Raw genomic sequence first — 18,481 nt, forward strand, 5'->3', positions numbered from 1 at the left:
GCCCCATTAGCTAAAGTGGTGCTTCAGGTTAAGAACGGGCCTCCGGAACGAATTAAGTACTTAACCCGAGGTACCACTGTACACGGATGGAGAGCAGATAGCCAGGATTTCTGATGAAGTTTCCCCAGCCTTAGCTGGAGATGCCAAGGAACGGACATTGGATCTTTTCCTTGCAAGGTGTGTGTTGCTTTACAGCTAAGCTACAGACCTAAACCAAAGCTAGGAATATCCCCGACCCCGAGATACAGAGACCAGAATACTAGATCCTGATTTTATAATAATATATATAATCTTCTCTTTAACAGGAGCATATTAACATCCGCAGACATTGTCAGAATAATTATCATTAGAATAACAATAATAATAATAATAATAATTAATAATAATAATAAAAAAGGGTAGGAGGGGACGGGTGAGGGGAGTCTATAGTACACAGTCTTGTGAGGTCAGCGTAGCCTTTCGGAGCCTGCGCTGCCGCGGCCTTCAAGTGCCCCCTTCTGTATTTACATGCTTGCCTGGCATCCGCGCCCCCAGCTAAGCTGGAGGGAAAACAGTGCATCGAACACAAAATAAAACCCATCAAATAGCCCCCTTACCCTCCCACCCCCGTAAAACCTGCCTCTTTTTTTTTTTTTGTCTCGTTTGCTTCTTTTTCCATAAAACTTCCTGTCAGAAATACACTATTTACACACGAAATAAATAGAGCGGTAACCTGATTTGTGTTTGGCCTGCGGCAAACAGTCAGAGGTACTAGGGAAAGTATGGCTTGGATTCAAATCTGTACAGAGCCGTTTGGGGAGCCGGGATCAGCCTGCAACCCCGGGGCATGGCAAAGCCGGGAACCTTGCATATTTCAGGGCCTTGCATCCAACGGGCAGGAAACGGTGAGAGGAGACTTGCCACTGTCCCTTGGCCCTCCTGTCCACACCCCCACCCCACCAGCCGTGTTCCGGTCCTGGAGCAGTGGTTGCATCCCGCAGTCTCAGCATAAGATGGGCACGCCGTCTGCAGTCACGAGCCGGCCTGTGGTGGGGTCGTAGCTCCCTGCCAGGTAGTAGAGGTCTTGACGGTCCTGGTATTTCTTGCTGCGCGTCAGCTGCTCGTAGTGTTCACGTTCTACCACCTGGCATTTGTGCGAGATGGTTTGGACGTCGTTCTCGTCCTCGTGGCACGACTGGTACAGCGCGTTCTGCAAGAAGGCCATATGTCAAAATATTGCACCCCGGCCTTGTGTTTTTTGCAAACAAGAGGACCGAGGTGCTGAGCCCAGGACCAAGTCCTCTGCAAGAATTGTTGCTTGCCAGTCTGCAAGCACCCAACATTGTGGGAATTCAATCACATTTCAGCTCAAAGCAACAAGAGATATGGAAAGCTAGGGTCCACACATTCCGGAAATCTCCCTCCCAGTGTGGTAGCGTTAGCCAATTAGATTACAGTGCTACCTTGGTTCTCGAACATACAGTCATACCTCGGGTTACAGATGCTTCAGGTGTCGCGTTTTTGGGATACGGATGTGCCGAAACCTGGAAGTACTGGAATGTGTTACTTCCAGGTTTCGGCTTCTGTGCTTGCGCAGAAGCAGCAAATTGCCACAGGCGCAGCGCTGCGGGTTGCGAACGTGCCTCCCGCACGGATCACGTTTGCAACCCGAGCGTCCACTGTAATCCATTCCGGTAGTCCATTCAACTCCCGAAACTGTTTGAAAACCAAGGCGCAGCTTCCAATTGGCCGCAGGAGCTTCCTGCACTCAAGCGGAAGCCGCGTCAGATGTTCGGCTTCTGAAAAATGTTCACAAACCGGAACACTTACTTCCGGGTTTGTGGCGTTCGGGAGCCAATTTATTCAACACCTAAGCCGTCCGAGAACCAAGGTACCACCGTATGGGGCAAGTTCAACCAGCCTCCCCAGAGCTTGCTGGCCCTCCACTCCTGGCTGCACATGGGATCGCACATGATCTCCCAGTGGATCCCAAACTACCAGCAGTCCATCCTTACTTTAGTTCAGAGCATGCTTTGTGTTGCTTTGTATAACTGTACGGTTGGCAGGGGCCACAAGCGTCATATAACCAGAACCCTCTGCAATGCAACTATCTTTTGCCCAACATGGGGCTCGAACCCACAGCCCCAAGATCAAGAGTTTTTACACTCTTACCAACTGAGCCACCCCAGGTAGTACTAGTTCAGCCACACCCTGTGCCTGCCTCACCCTCCTTCCCCCCACCTAACTCTCGCTCCCAAAGTTTGCTTCCGGCACTTTCTGGCCTCTCACCTTGCCATCGCTATGTCGCTTGCCCAGCTTGGTCTCCTCAGGATGGTAGAACCACTTTACTTTGACAACCATGTTGCTGCCCCAGGATTCCCACATGCTCTCGATGCGGCCGATGTACGGCAGATGGGGTCGCCCGGCTGACAGGAAGACAGCACAGTCACCGATGCGCAGAGTCTCCTTGCCCCGTACAATTGCCTTGTAGAACAATTTCCGTGCTTTCCCCTTCATGCCACGACGCTGCAGGGAAGGGCAGAGCATGCTAAGGCACAGTAAACAGGGGCCTGCGTCTCGCATAGGGTCCCCACCACCTACAGGCCCTGGTGGGGTTCTGCCTCCTATGGGATTCTGACTGTTGCCACGGAAACAAAGCCCTGCATGTCAACAGAAGATGCCCTCCGCAGCCTGTAGCAACGGAGCGTAAGTGAGGGGCCCACTCTGGATCAAAAGCAAGCTTGGCTTTAGCAAGAATCCCTGGGAGAGGATAATCAACATCAAAAAACCCAATGGGGTTGTCAGGTGCCTTTTTATGTCCTGCGAGGTACGGGTGCCCAGAAGGACTGTATTGACATGGAATGCAGCCTAGGGACAAGACACACAGAACATGGCTGGTGCCTCACTGGGAGCAAGATAACAGAGTGCGTGGAAGAGAAGCAGCTCGTTCCCACTATACCCACCAGAGCTTAAATGCAGACCCAGCCCACACCTCAAGAGAAAACTGGCTCCCGCCAGCCACTCGCAGGAGGCTGCTAGCCGTTATGAAACCTCGGCCGTGTTCCCACAAATGCAGAAGCGCTTACAAAAAATTGGCCACTATTGCAGATTTCCTGTGTGAAGTATCTGGGACAACTGAATGCAAGTTAGTAAAGACAGTGATCCCTCGCCAACCCGGAGGATTTGGTGACCGCCGATGCACGGCAGCGAACACCAGTCTAATCTCTGTGGGGCTCAGGAAAGACCCAAAGGCTGTTTTGCAGCCCAGTTCTGAGCCTGTCTATGTGGTTAAGTGTTTACTTGGATGTACATCTGAGCAAAGTGTGCCCGAGATGGGCAGCACAAGCATCCTAATTCGTTAACCTTAGGCTGAAGTGTAAAAACAGGAATTCATGGTTCTTTTATCACACAAAAAGAGAGAAAGGGAACTTGGGTCTTTCCGCCAGGTCAGTTACAGGAAGGCAGTATGAAGAGCGGAGAAGGAAGCCTCCCAAGCTTAGCCTATCCTCCTGTTGAAAGGCACAGAAAGACTTATGAACCGCTTCCTCCTACCATTTCCTTCCAGCTCTGTCACAATAGCTCTTGCCAAAACAAAACCCCATTGATACAGTTTTAACAACCAGACAAAGCAGATTCAAAACCATTTCCCTTAATTTGCATACTATAGTACAATCGCGCCATATGACATAGAATATTTTATATATGAGAATATGAGCAATGTTCTAAAAAGCTCCGATGGACTGGCATCCATTTCCCATACCTGAGTGGGATTCCCAGACCACTTCCAGAGCTGGCGTGCTGGCAGGAAAGCAGAGATCTTTGGCCGGTTTTCCACCGAGGGCAGCCTCTGCCGGCGGGAGAACTCTTTGGCTTTGGAGAAGCTCAGGGCCTCCTTGCGCCTGAGCTTGCCCTTGGCCCCAGCGCCAAAGCACCTCTGCAGGGTGCTGCCCTTGGAGCGCAGGGCTTCGGACTGAGCCAGCAGGGCTGGGACAGGGTGCGTCAGGCAGGTCTGCACAAGCAAGGTCGAGTCCTCGTCGTCGGAACTATAGGACGAGTCATTGTCGGATGAGCAGAGGCTGGACGTGGAGCCCGAGCCCGAGCTGGAGGAGGTGGACGATCCGGAGGACGACGAGGAGACGGAAAGACGTGTCAGGAAGCGGGAGGGGACACTTCCTCTCAGGTCGTCCACCTCATCTTCATCCATGTCTGAGTAGGAGCTGTGACAGTCGCTGTCGCAGTGCAGACCGTACTCCGTTTGACCCGTGTACTTGCGCAGCGCCAGCCCCATGGGCAGCGATGTGCTCTTCTTCTCCTTGATCCCCAAGGCCGGGTGAGCGTAGCCGTGGCCGGGCAGCGAGCCAAAGTCCTTGTCGTTCATCAGCAAGGCCTTGCAGTTTTTGTTCTTGGGCGACGTCACGCCCTCGTGGTCCAGCTTGACCAGGTACTCGCCGCCCATTTTCCGGCGCCCTCCCCTGCCCATCTCCACGTCCAACCGCTCGGCCTTCTTGGCACGCAAAAGCTTCTGGGTGCACGGCAGAACCAGGCCGGCGCTTCCAAAAGCCGAGTAGGAGTTGGCAATGCGGCTGAACGAGTCTGAGCCAAAGCCGTTGCCAAAAATGGGGGCAGCCACGCTGTGCACGGGGAAGAGCACCTCCTTGGTCCGCAGCTTCTTGCTGCTGCCGTTGAGCTGGAAGAGGTTCTGCCGCATCGCTGTGCTCTTGCTGGAGGTCTTGCGCTTGTTCTGAGCCACAGCTGACCAGCTCAGCAGAGGGCTGGCACGACGGCCCAGGAAGTGATCTCCAGGCAGGGCTTTTGAACTTGGGTGCAGCAGGTCAGATTTACCTGGTAGGAAAGGACAGGGTTAAAGAAATACTGGTGGGGGCTGCCAACTGCACTAAGAAACTGCGTTTAATCTTCCTATGTCCTTCCCCCATGCAACTGCTTTCATTTATTCTTGCCGGGGCCTGGTCAGATGGGTTGAGCTGATAAGGACTACAGTAGACCCTTGGGTTACGTTACTCTTGAGTAACGTAAACTTCGGGTTGTGAAAGTGGCAAACCAGGAAGTATTTTTCCGGGTTTCACCGCATGCGCAAAGCGCTCTATTGTGGTGGATTTTTCGAGGTGCACATGGACCCTCGGAACAAATTAAATTTGTATCCAGAGGGTCCACTGTATCCTCTTATGTATGCTTTTAAAAAAAGCCGTCCAGAAAGGGTGGGGAATGAAATGGGTGTTTAAAAAAGTAGATACTAAATAGGTAGCAATCACAGTTAGATGAGCGCCACAGATCCTGCAAGTGTCTGACTCGGACACTGTCCAAGTATTTCTGCAGAATGGCAAAAGGCAGGAAGTAGCAGCTCTCACTGTTCATTCACTTCTCCCTCCCCAGGAATCCATGACACAGCCCACCAGCACCCCTTGACTTGCAAACCATTCTCATTTGGCAGAAGAAATGCTGAGAGACAGAGTGAAGCCAAAAGAGGAGCTGTGTTTGTTAGGGTCTCCCATGTGTCCAGTGTAGGATGCATTGACCTCACTTCTTTTTGCCCTTAGTGACATCAATATATAGGCACATAATTACGTTGTCCCTTGGAGTATATTGTCCCTGAGTGGCTGGGATCTCCTGAGGAGGAATAAAATGGAGGGGGGACCGAGGAGAGAAGGCAACTGAAGCAGCAGCGATGGTGGTGGTGTCTTCGAATAGTGATGAACAACCATGAAAAAGGTTGGATTTGGGGCAATTGCAGTCTAAAGAAGAGTAAAATGTTTGGTACAGAGTTCACCGGGTTTTGTTTATAACTCTATTATATCTTGGTCTATCTCCCTTTCCTGGTGTTCCACCCCCAACTGATGTCCATCAACGCTTTGTCAGGGTTCATGAACCCTGGCCCACCTTTTATGGTGCTGCTTCATTTTGATGTTTACACGCTGCTCTTTCCATAACTCAGATGGGCTTCTTTTTTTGCAGGTAGGGGTCCAAGTACTTCTGGATTACATAATGGACCTGGAGCAAGGAACCAGCTATATTTTGTAATTTTATAAGCTATGTGACTTTGCTGCTCAGTATATTTTTTTTTTTTTACATGATCTGTGGTTTATGCATTGTGACTTTGCTGTTATTTTTATTGATTACAGTCCAGTAATGATTTGTTGTGGTTTTTCAGGTGTGATTTTCTGTTTAATTATTATTTGCTGATACGTTAAGGGTTCATTTTATTGTGCAATATTGTATTTGAAACAGATTATTGACTATTGCATCAAGCGTCTTATTTTTAGTTATACTTTTCATTATGATTTGCATTGGATCAGATTAATAGGACATGTGATCTTTGTTGCATATTTTATCATTTCTATGGCTTGTAAACTGCCTTGTGTGTAACAATGTAGAAAGGCGGTGTACATATTAAAAAGGAAGCTTCTGTTCTGCTGCAAAGTTTTACTGGGTAGCCCTGGGGCAAGTCACCCTCTCCGCCTAATCCCTCTCACAGGGTTTTGTGTGAGGATAAAAAGCAAGACAGACACAGGACCTTTGAGCGCCTTTCTAATGAAAGGCAAGCAATGGAGAATTGGCTTACCAGCTTTTTCTTTGCTCGTTGCCTTCTTGCCGGTGCTTTTGGCTGACTCTGAGCTCTCCCGCCCCTCAGCACACAGGCTTGGTGCCGATTCACTGGAATGGGGAACATCACTGGAAGACCTCTTGTTGCGACGGCAGAAGGTGGAAACCAAGAGTGCAGGAGAAGGCTCTGTGCCTGTAGCAGAGAGGGGAGAATTAGAAATCTCAAGGACAGATGCAGGTGAAAACTCTCTAAGGGTGCCTCCTGAATTCATAGGTTGGTGGCCCATCTGAATTTGCCTCTCATACTTTCTCCTGTGGCAATATTCATCTCCCGCCCTTCGCGGCCATGTGCAGGCTAGCAAGATCCCAGAAAGATCCTGCGCCCAGAAAGTGCAGGACGTTCTTGGATGCCCAAAGGGAATAGCCACTGTGCCCAGAGCTGCGGGGAGTTTTATAACCAACCCAGCACAAGGTGCAGTGAAGCTGCACCCAAGGCGCAGATTGCATCAAGGAAATTGCTCCTTAGCAAAAGCCCCAACATGAATGAGGCTCTGCATAACAACCTCTGCAGGTTTGGATCTGCCGAGGCAAAACAAAACGCGGAAGCGCATCAGGTACAACTGACCCTGCATTCCTCCCATCCAAGGATGCTTACACTGGATTTTGAAATCGGGTGGCAACATGCGGATATTAGACACTGCAATGTGGCCTGTGTCCCCATCGTCGAATTCTACCAGCACCGAGTCTGCATCATCCTCTTCATCGCTTGAGGAACCTGTGGGACAGAATCTGTGTTAACTTTGGGGACAGACAAACACACGCGCACATCTCAAGCCAGCTCTAAACCCTTTTCTGGACCAGGGACCTGGTTGCTCGCTGCATGCTTGACTCTTCCCACCTTGGGGTCTCTATTGGCCAGCCCCTCTCACCTCGAATGACATTCCCTGGGTAGAGGCAGCGGGACTTCTGGCTCCAGTAAGCACAGACTCGGGTGCCAGGTGGGAGGCTGTGACTTGACTGTGGCCGCACATCCAGAACCTGGGAAGAAACAAAAGGTCGTGTTTGGCAGGTTCTCTTAGCAGTAGCGTTGCTGCCACTACTGCCTAGCCAAGGGCAATGCTTCACGTTGTATATCATAGAGTGACTGTCAAGGAGAAGATGGAACAAGCTTGGCAGAACTGGGTGTGTGGAGAGGCTCTAGTATTCAGGCACCGGCATTCATTGCCTTGCATGGCTATCTGCTCATCTGCCATGGTTTCCACTCACGTTCTCTTTCCTCGCATTCTGCCTAGACACCACTGAATGCTGCCCTTTCCCTCTAACTTTTACAAAGCTCCAAAGATTTGGTTTGGAAAAACCAAAGTTGCTAACGGCAGACAAACCGCAGAATCAGTAACTGGGCATATTATTGATTTGATTAGCACAGTTTATTAACACTGAGCTGATGTTTCCTTAGTGTCAGAACTGCTTGGATTCTAAAAGTCTGCACCAAGTGTGATGAATATGTCTTAGTACAACACAAGCATCAGCTAAGGCTGTCTCCTCACTGGGGGATGGGAAAACAGCACTATCAAAATGAACAGCAGCTTTTCATACATCCTGTTGGGCACTGTGATGCGCAGCTGGGAAGAAAGGGAGGTATTCTGTCCCCCAGAGCATTTGAAAGCAAGAAGCCAGGTGTGGCTACAAACTCTATGCTAGCCTCACAATACCGGTTGGTGGAAGATCAACATTGAAGCTAGGCTGACCATGGCAAATCCTGTGCACTGTGCAAGTGCATCTAATCCCTCGCAGTTAGCATTGCCCTGTGTTGTCTTTATAGATCACCTTTTGGCCCTAAAGTCCCCAAAGCAATGAAAAGAATCATGTAGACATGCCCTTGCCTGAATGCATCTTGCCCTTCGCCCTACAACCACACTATCTCAGGCCCTGGTACCCAGAAGACATGCATCTCCTGAGTGTACCTTGCTTGCCTCAGCAAAAAATGCTTCTCTCCATCGTGCTGTGCCAGCTTGCGCTTTGCACATTGGCACAGGGGAGCGGCACTCTCTGCTCCCTGCCTCACAGGTAAATCCCAGATTCATGAATGCACCACTTGCTGTTGTTCCCAGTTGCATTCACAGCCCAGCTTCTCCGCCCCCAATTGCCTAAGCAGGCCTGATTAATCCCAGGCCATGATCTGCAGGGACTCACCGCCTCCTGCAGCAGCTGCTCCTGGGAATAGATCCTCTGCCGGTTCCCTCGCTCTCCCTCAATGACGATGCTGTAGCTACGGGAGGGACAAATCAATGGCAGAGAGTTATACAGCTGGAGATGTGAAAGGCTGGAAAAGAACTCGGCTTGGCTCATTTTGACAAGATGTGAAATGGGACATTCAATCCTCGGTTTGCAGGGGAGGGAACAGAGCGCTTGCCTTTTGGCCCAGCAGTTGGGAGAGCATGATGCTCGCTGCTCAGTCCACAGGTCCATATAAGTAGGAGGCAAAGAGCACTCGGTGATCAATTTAGGGACAGGAATGGTGTTAAAAGCTTGGTTCAGGAATGGAGGAAAAACATGCTACAGGGATAAACAGTGCAACCCAATAGTATAATTACTCAGAAGTAAGCCTCACCTCTGTGAGGCTTACTTACAGGTAAGGGAACACAGGAGTGGCAGGCCAATGCTTTTATGGAGCACATTTTAAAATTAGCAATTTTAATGGAGGGCAGGTGGCTATTACTCTTATTCTGCAGACAGGTAAAAGCTTACCCAAGACCATGCCAGAAACTTATGATAGAAGGGGCCTCTGAACTTTCACATCCATCTGTTCTCTGCACCACAGAGGCTACGGTGTACTTTTTGTTCAGAGCAGCGGAGGGAAAGCATTGGCTTTGCATTGCCAAGGATCAGGATGGATATCACCTGCCACTCTGTTTGCGGGTAAGGAAGATAGGGCCACGATACTGAATTGAGGTCATGTGAACATTGCAGCATGTTGCCTTGGGTGAGGGTGCTGGTATTACTTTAAAGCAGAGATGGGGAAACTTGTAGTCCAGCAACATCTGGAGGGCCACCACACCTATCATCTCTGACCACTGGCCAAGCTGGTTGGGTCTCATGGAGCGGCAGTCCCACAACATCTATAAGGCCATGGTTTTCCCATCCCTCCCTTTAAAGCAGCGTTTCCCCAAACCTGGGTCTCCAGCTCTTTTTGGACTGCAACTCCCATCATCCCTAGCTAGCAAGACCAGTGTTCAGGGATGATGGGAATTGTAGTCCAAAAACAGCTGTAAACCCAAGTTTGGGAAACCCTGCTTTAACGGAAAGGGTATTAAAGGGACTGCAACTGTCTGCAGGCACAAAGGAGGAAGGAAGCCCCGGAGAGCAGAGGAAAGGAACTGCCTGCCCCCTTAAATATCGCCGTGCTGCCATTTGTTCTTTGCAAGAAACGCCGAGCCCTCTCTTCTTGCATCTCTTGCCCATGTTTGTGCCTGGGAAAATGGGGGTTCTTACATGTCTGGAGGCTGCAAACTCTTCACACTCCCGGCGTAGAGCAGGCTGTCCTCTTTGGGAATGAGCACGCGCAGTCCATCCTGGAGATCCTCCTTGTGAATGGTGCATGACTGGGCTGCAGCCAAACAAGGCAGAGCAAGGCATGAATCCACAGCTCACACTGCTCCCCCATTCCTTTAAACCAGCATACTTCTCAACTATATATATAGTTTGGAATCTGCCTCCAGAATATGACAAAAGTTATTATTAAAAAGGAATATCCAGCTGGCCAGCAAGCACCTTCATTTAAGACCTGCAGCTATTAAGACTGCATCTCTTGCAGCGAGTACACAACAGAGGGTGGGCTTGCAGACTCGTTAACAAACTTCATTACCGCAGCTCTTGGGGGATGTTTCCCCAGCCTCGTCCACATGTGGAGACTGGAGCAGAGCCAAGAAATGCACCCAGTGGTGTGGGCTCCAATACCCGGCATCATCCCAGAGCTGCTCAGCAGAATCCTTTCTGCACCTCCCAGCGACCCACTGCAGCAGTCTTGCTCTGCACCCCTGTCTGCCCCGTCTCAGATTTCGCTTCAGCAGCAGCTTATGGACCACCACCACCCTCCACCTCGAATACGTTTTCCTCCTTTCGTCTGCCTTTGCTCTTGTCCAATGATCTGTGTGGTTCACACACATGCAGAGAGAGACTCTACTGGCCCCTGCTTCCACCCCCAGCAACAGAATGCTAAACTGTGAGGGAGCGCCAAAACTCACTGGGGGTCATGTCTTGCTCCGTACCAGTGGGGGGCATCTCCTCCTCTTCAGAGAAGCTGCTGTTATCATCAAACTCAAAGTGATCCTCAATGGCGAAGCTCTCCATCAGCCGGCTGACCGCCCGGCCTTTGCACTGGAAAAGCCAAGGAGAAAATGTATCACACGTGACAAACTGTGTCTGTGCCCAAGGCGCGAAGGGATGGAACAAGGGTCTCCTAAATCCCGAATCGATAGTGAAACCTCTCCACCCTGACCTTTGCCAGATGGGGCCATTTCCCACTGGAAGAGTTCTCAGGGCAGCCAGAGGAGTTCCCACCCAGCAAATACAGTAGCAAGGCAGATCTGAGCCAGCTCCTCCTTGGAAGAAAATGGTGGCGGCCATAGGACCCTTAGGAGGGGGCAAGTGGTGCTGATCTACCCATGCCCTGCATTGCAGGAGGTGGCGGCTGTTTCCTACCTGCTTGCTGACCACCTTGTTCTTGACCTTGGCCAGCTTCTTGCCTTTGCTGAGGATGGCCTTGGCATTGCGGGGAGAGAGCGCCAGTGCCCCATTCTTTCTCTGCCAAGGGGGAGGGAGGAGAAAATGGGGTTAGGCAAAAGGCCAGCCAACAGAAATCTTCGGGCAAAGGAGCAGTGCTCTACAGAGTACCTACCCTGACACAAATGGCTGTAAAGACCCTCCTTTCTCTTTTTTATTAAAAAATAATGATTTTATTTATAAATTTTTAACAAAACAAAAAAACATTTCAACAACATTTCTAGTTTAACAATCTCTTCATCTACAACTTTCCCTCCCTCCATGTTTCCCCCCAAAAATTTCAATTTAGGCTGCATATTATTGTTATTTTATACCTTTGCCTTATCACAAAAGAAAAACAGAAAGTTCACCCCCACTGCTGCCCTTATTCAAATCCTACTTAGTTTTTAAGTATTCTGCAAACATTTCCCAATCTTCTTTAAAACTGGCCTCTTTCTGATCTCCAATTCTACGCGTCAATCCTAAGACCCACCCCTTCCCTCAGTGCCTCGTACCTAGACGGGGCCCGTCTGTTTGGCAAAAACACCCCGCCCCTGTTGCATCCAGCTCGCTCCAGCCCATTGGGTCCCACCTTCCTTCCAGGGACACTGCCCCTGGCACCCCCCACTCCCTTGAGGAACACCTCCAGTCTGGCCTCTTTGCGCGCCTGCTCACCCTGAGGGCCGACTGCAGCACCTTGCTCTTCCGCGTGGCTTTCTTGAGGCGTTCACTATTGAGCTTTCCTGCGTCATCCCGGGTTGCAAACAGTCGGGCTTGGCTGCCAGAGAAGAGCCCCTCGTTCACGGCCGATGTCCCCGGCCCACACTGCAGCTCCTTGGCCTTGCTCTTCAACTTCTTCTTGCTGGAAGCCTCGCAAGATGCTGCCCGGCAGACGGGTACCTTTTCCAGCCTCCCTACTCCGGGCTTCACCGGGCGCCGCTTGATTTTGACTTGGCCCTCGGGACTGGGGATCCGGCAGGGCCCTGTGGGGATACAAAAGAGTCTAAGAGTTTTTGTGTTTTTGATACCTTGCCTTGGCCAGGTCTTCCTTTCTCCTTGCACAGTCTGGCTTGTATAATAGGAATAAGCATAACACAAGTGCAGATTTTGGGCAGCCTCATATCTATTAGCAGCTTGTGGGCCAATCTGATAGCCTCCCCCCCTTCTTTGGGGGCTTTGCTTTTGGCATGCAGTGTGATACCAGAAGCTGGATCTCAGAACCTCGCCTGGATGGGCACCTACAGATTCCCCGTAATTTAAGAATTGGGCCCATATGGATCCTTCACTGCCATTTTGCATCTATCCTTGCACATGAGTAAAATTAGGGCCATATTATACCTTTAAAGTACATTCTCTCCACTCAAAAAAATTTGGGCACTGTAGTTTAAGGGTTGCTGGGAACAGTAACTTTGGGAGGTATAAATTACAGTGCTCAGAATTCTTTGAAAGGGAAAATGTGGTTTGAATGTGCTTTAAGGGCATAGTGCATACACAGCCACAATTTGGCAGGATGGACTGTCTGGGAAGACAGGAGGACCTGATGCAATCTTACATTATTTTCTTAACAGGCTTCAGTGCCTTGATCTCTGCCAGCTGGGATGAATCCTGCACCTTACCAATAACGTTTTGCCACTTTTTGTTTCACATTACCTAGAAGCCCCTGCCTCTCCTTTTTCTTCTTTGCCTTTTGATTCGCTTCCATCTTCACCACCGAGGAAGGAGAGGGGCCAATCACAGCAGGGTTTACTGTCACGTGAAGGGTGGAGCTGGTGTCGCTGGTCAAGTCGTCAACACCACCGTCGTCATCGCTTTCATAGTCTTTGTGGCGATTGTCATCTGCGGGCAGAGAGGAGAATCAGAAGAAATGGGAGGGAGGGAGGGAGGGAGGGAGCAGGCCATCTCAAGATGGGGGAGGGACTCAGAGGACAGTGTGGACAATAACAGGGAGGGGATGCAAGGCATTCTACATGAAGCTTCGCTACACTGATGCCCATGCTCCTGTCATCAAGGCACACCCAAGACAATCGCTGCCTTGTTTTTGAGGCCTATACCCTAACACGAACTGAGAAGCCAGAGTTCAAAGCCAGCAGCTCGCAAAACATTTTATACATCTTGTTTGGGGCATTTTATTGCACTGCCTCTTTTTTAATGAATTTTTGGCAGCAATCCACCATTTGGGAACCGTTGGATTTGAGGACTTAATGCAGGAGGAGCCCCTGATAAACTGCCCTGGGGTGCTCATCATGGGTACAACAGTGGGGCAGAAGCTCTTCCAAACGTAACGAAACAAAAAAAGCCAAGCACACAATTTGGAGGGTGTTTCGGGCCTCGCAACTGCCCTCCTCTGTCAACCCCGCAGCAAATCTGGCCTGCGTATCCTCCTCCCCCTCTCCCAATCTTGAGTTCTTACATCCTGGCTCTTGCCCCTCTTGACAATGTCCCTTTGTTCTTTTGGCTTTGGGGAGTGGAAGCAGGATTCCTGTCTCAGCCTTGGCTTCCTGATAAGATGCCCCAGAAGCTCCAAGGGAAACCCATAAGGCTGCAGTCAAACTGGAGCGGACATTGGCCCCAGCAGAGGCCAGCACGTGCGGCTATTTTTAAATTCCACAGCTTCCTCTGCTTGCCAGGAGGAAACGCGCTGAGCGGCAAAAGCTCCTGGCCAGAGCAGAAGATAACAGGGTTTTTTTTCCCCTGGAGGATGAACTTGCTCCGTGAATGGCTTGGGAGCGACTAATTGCGCTTTGCCTTTCCCTAGTGGGAAGGTGGGAGGGCTGGTAGGGATTCTGTGTCTTGGGAGTCCAGCACACTGCCCTACAGGACACACACATACTCCCTTTCCACAGGGCCGGAGGTCATCAATTGTCCCAGGGCCTGTTTTAGCCGTGACAGATACAGCAAGGCAACAGCTGCAAAGTTACTAACATCCTCTTCACCTCTTACTTATTTAAGAACATTTAGTTACTGCTTGATTGCAAGAAAACCACTAAGTGGTTTACAAAGATATAAAATAAAGCAATACCGCAGTGGATAAAACTCAGTTTAAAACAGGTTATTTTTTAAAAAAATCCAGAAGAAAATTAAAACCAACGGTTGCTAAAAAGAGATGAAACATTCAGCTACATGTCTGAAGAGGTTTGCCTAAAGAAACAATGGTTTAAGTAAGGTAAAGGTAAAGGGACCCCTGACCATTAGGTCCAGTCGTGGGCAACTCTGGGGTTCCGGCGCTCATCTCGCTTTACTGGCCGAGGGAGCCGGCGTACAGCTTCCGGGTCATGTGGCAGAGCAGCGCACGGAAACGTCGTTAAAAAGAGTACAGTGAAAGGCGCTTGCCTGTTGTCAATAGGCAGGGAGTTCCAAAGTGCAGGTGCTGCCACACTCGAAGACTGATTTATTTTGAGTGTGGAATGAGGATTTTGCAACACCTGTAACAGTGCCACTTCCACAGATCGAAGTGGTCAAGTGCAAGATGAGGCAAGGTGATCCTGCAAGTCAACTGCTCCCAAGCTGTTAAGGGCTTCGTTTACTAATAGCAACATGCTGGTAGCCAATAGGCAACTGGCGTGCATCTCTGACCAGGGTCTACACCACTGCCAACCTTTGCTTCCCAGCGAACCCCACCCTTCTCTACCGCCATCCATACCTGCATCACTATTTCCTGTGCTTGGCTTGACCTCTGAGGTAGTGAGGTCCTGCTGTGGGTATTTGGCAGAAGGCGTTGCTTTGGAGCTCTTGGGCCGGGAGAGTTTCTTTTGGATCCTGGTACCGGGGCTGGGCTCTTTCCGTCGGAAGGGGCCAATGTTTGCGGGCAAGCCTTTGCTCTTGACCTTCTGCTTGAGATGGGAGACCTTGTGCACCACGGTGGAAGCCAGCTTGTTTTGGGAGCTGCTCTTCTTGCAACGCACCTTCTCCTGCAGCAGGGAAACAAACACGAGTCACTACAGTCCAAAAGATGCCTTCTCCGCCGTCTCCCACTCCCTCCCGCTCACATCTGTTTCTTACAATCAGGGTACATTGGAAAGGATGCTGGGGAGCTGCTGCCAGCCAGTGTAGACAGTACTGAGTAAGATGGACCAATGGTCTGGTTCAGTAGAAGGCAGCTTCCTTTGTGATCGGTAAAATGAAACTCTCAAATTGTACAATTGTGCACATTTCTGCCTTACTTTGCCTATTTGGGGGGGGGGGAGAGGACCACAATATACTGGAAGATGAAGGAGATGCGAGTGTCTCACATATTAAGATACAGCATCCCAGAGATCTCACTAGGCCAGTCCTCAAAGCCTAAAGCATCGTGGTTGATGTGGTGAGTGTCATCCCCATCTGACTGGCTTTGGAAGGCAGGGGCAGAATGTCAATGGTTCTGATCAGGCCTAGCTTGTTCACCGACAAGCTACTTTTTACTCAACGACCAGGAAGGTGAAAGAATGAAGAGGATGGCTGTGCTAGATAAGGCTCTGTGCTGGACTCACCTGGGAGTTTTTAATGCCACCATAAGCAGTCTCTGATATTTTCCTTTTCTTCTTCTTCGGCTCTCCCTCAGCCCGCAGCTCTGCACACAGCAGAGATAAGCTGGCCTTTACTGACCTGTGAATGGGAAAGAATGCTCAGTTTGGAGAAAGCCCAATGGAAAGACGATTCAGCTCACTGACACCTCCATTTGGGGGCTGGAGGCCACGGGGTGGTAAGGTGCAGAGGTGGAGCCTTACACAAAGGAATTTTTACCTAGGTTTTCAGGATGGAATGAGCACACACAGACACACACACGCCAGTTCGCAGCATTCTGCAATTCCATGCAGCATCAATTACCATGAAACATTGGTTCTAGACTTTATGGCTATATGATAAAAACCTATGGCAGAATTCTTGTGGCTACTGCTGCCTGCCTAGCCCCGCGCTCCTGTCTCCCATTTCCTTCTCCCAGTTAATTCAAACTCATTCCAAGTTCTCCGTATACAAGGGTTAAAATGTGTTGGGTGAGAAGGACACATGCAACTTTTAAGCAAACTTGTAAAATAGAAGCCCATTTTGTGCTGAATTTTTTTTCAGTTTGGCACAATTTATTTTGAGCACGAAAATCAATACTGCCTTGGTCTACAGGATCTGGGAATTTCCTTCTGGTAAAACAGTAATGGACCTGCGTCATTATAACCATTATATGCCCCGGAGTCCAAGGTTGCCATACAAGGATGGAGAGTGCCAGGCAAATGTTCAGGTTCAAGTCCCCGGTCTCTACCCTTTGATCCAGCTGTCTTGGTGCTGGGTGCTCACTAAAGTTTCTAAGAAGCTCAGAGCATTTCTTCTGCCTTTGGGGAAGAAGAGCTGGAAACTTCCTTCCTCCCCCCCCCCCCATCTCTCCAGAGCAGGAGGGCACAGCAGGAACTAGGTGCCAAGACATCTGGGTTTTATTGAACTCCACTGTTTCCTCAGGAAGCCGCTTGGATGAAGACTGAATTGTGGTAGCTGTGTAAAACAGGAGACCCAATTTCTCCTGACACATACAAGGACTAGTTAGTATTACTAGGAAAATGTCTGAGATTGTGACAGGCAGGGGAGCAGTATTTGTGTGTGTGTGTGTGTTTAAATACACCTCTATGTTCTGTGCACACATTTACACCTCACTTGGATTCTGCTTGCACCTCTGTTTTCACAGAGAGAAAAACCAGAACGCAACTTTTAAAACAGGATCACATACAGTGGTACCTCGGGTTACATATACACTTCAGGTTACAGACACTTCAGGTTACAGACTACGCTAACCCAGAAATAGTACCTTGGGTTAAGAACTTTGCTTCAGGATGAGAACAGAAATCACGCAGCGGAGGCAGGAGGCCCCATTAGCTAAAGTGGTGCTTCAGGTTAAGAACAGTTTCAGGTTAAGAACGGACCTCCAGAACGAATTAAGTACGTAACCAGAGGTACCACCGTAAAGCAGATAGAATTGGGTATCTAAATGTGGCCAAATCAAGTTTGCAAACCCTTCCCCCAAAGCAGGGAAGGTTGACATTCCTCCCTAATGGGCGAGGAGACTGAATGGATTCCCTTTGTGCGATGCTCAGAAAACGGGGAAGAAGAGATCGTTACTGAGTAAAGAGCCCTGCTTTGCACCCCTGTCAAATGTCACCCATCTTCACCAAGTGAAATTGAAGTGTGCCTCCCTTATGGGTCGAAAGGTGTATGAGGGTTTATACGGGGAGTTTAGCAGGACAAGGTACTTCCGGGGGGTGGGGTAGGTAAAAGCAGCTGGAGGGTCTTGTCCGCAAGACAAGAGTCTGAGCTGACGCCAGTGCTGGATGCATGCTCCCACACACCTTTCTTTCTTTCCCGTTTCCCTTAGGTGGGGAAGATGGCATGCTGCATCCCTCCCACAGGTCCTGTTGCTGCTTTAGAAAAAGGGAGGAGGAGATTCCTTGGACTTTTCATGCCTTCCAGCAACATTCCGGAGCGGCTGCCACTTCTGCTGCAGCTCATTAATTCACCAGCTATTGGGAGGGGGGGCGGCTTTGGGACAATCGCTTCTTTCAGCTGAGCTTGTCAGAAGGGTTTATGTGCAAGGGGATTGCCAGAGGAGCTACAGCGGAGCTCCTGCCCGGGCAGCTTAACTCCCTCAGCACCGCCGCTCTTGGCTCTGAGGGAACAGGTTTTATGGGCGTGTGTGGGTGGATGTGGGTCTTGGGGGAACCAAGAAGCTAAGTGAGGCATGCCTCTCTCTGATACGCACAATGATAAGAGCCCTGTTCAGGCACTTGTGCAGACTTATTATTACCATTATTATTATTATAACGGTAAAGGGACCCCTGAACATTAGGTCCAGTCGTGACCGACTCTGGGGGAGCCGGCGTACAGCTTCCGGGTCATGTGGCCAGCATGACTAAGCCGCTTCTGGCGAACCAGAGCAGCTCACGGAAACACCGTTTACCTTCCCGCCGGAGCGGTACCTATTTATCTACTTGCACTTTGATGTGCTTTCAAACTGCTAGGTTGGCAGGAGCAGGGACCGAGCAATGGGAGCTCACTCCGTTGCGGGGATTCAAAGCCCTAGGCTCTGTGGTTTAGAGCACAGCGCCACCCGCGTCCCTGGTAGGGTAGAAGTACCCCCCCCGCCAAAGCAGACAAATTTATTTTCATATGCAACAGCCACAGCGAGAATACTATATGCGCAAAATGCGAGATGCGGTGGTACCTACTA

General features: G+C 50.1%; 1 protein-coding gene and 1 long non-coding RNA gene across 10 annotated transcripts in view; one reads left to right on the top strand and one right to left on the bottom strand.

The window, feature by feature from the left end:
* LOC308579898 overlaps window positions 1–6,414 on the top strand; it is a 30,080-nt gene extending 23,666 nt beyond the window's left edge. Inside the window, exon 3 of the long non-coding RNA XR_014004612.1 lies at window positions 5,950–6,414. This is a non-coding gene — a long non-coding RNA (uncharacterized lncRNA). The remainder of the gene's footprint in view (window positions 1–5,949) is intronic.
* Window positions 268–18,481, bottom strand: part of BAHCC1 (BAH domain and coiled-coil containing 1) — a 116,566-nt gene continuing 98,352 nt past the window's right edge. For 8 of the 9 annotated variants that reach the window (XM_081180801.1, XM_081180803.1, XM_081180807.1 and 5 more), the window contains 14 exons: window positions 15,765–15,879; window positions 14,939–15,206; window positions 12,949–13,134; window positions 11,974–12,281; window positions 11,239–11,340; window positions 10,782–10,914; window positions 10,030–10,144; window positions 8,731–8,806; window positions 7,467–7,575; window positions 7,193–7,312; window positions 6,557–6,730; window positions 3,740–4,821; window positions 2,269–2,505; window positions 268–1,189 (listed from right to left, as the gene is read on the bottom strand). In XM_081180801.1, coding sequence (XP_081036927.1) covers window positions 983–1,189; window positions 2,269–2,505; window positions 3,740–4,821; window positions 6,557–6,730; window positions 7,193–7,312; window positions 7,467–7,575; window positions 8,731–8,806; window positions 10,030–10,144; window positions 10,782–10,914; window positions 11,239–11,340; window positions 11,974–12,281; window positions 12,949–13,134; window positions 14,939–15,206; window positions 15,765–15,879 — 3,232 coding nt within the window. In that variant the 3' untranslated portion in view covers window positions 268–982. The remainder of the gene's footprint in view (window positions 1,190–2,268; window positions 2,506–3,739; window positions 4,822–6,556; window positions 6,731–7,192; window positions 7,313–7,466; window positions 7,576–8,730; window positions 8,807–10,029; window positions 10,145–10,781; window positions 10,915–11,238; window positions 11,341–11,973; window positions 12,282–12,948; window positions 13,135–14,938; window positions 15,207–15,764; window positions 15,880–18,481) is intronic. The other variant, XM_081180804.1, reaches the window with a different exon arrangement.

Source organism: Podarcis bocagei (genome assembly GCF_964188305.1).
Source record: "Podarcis bocagei genome assembly, chromosome: 2".
Lineage (NCBI taxonomy): Eukaryota > Metazoa > Chordata > Lepidosauria > Squamata > Lacertidae > Podarcis > Podarcis bocagei.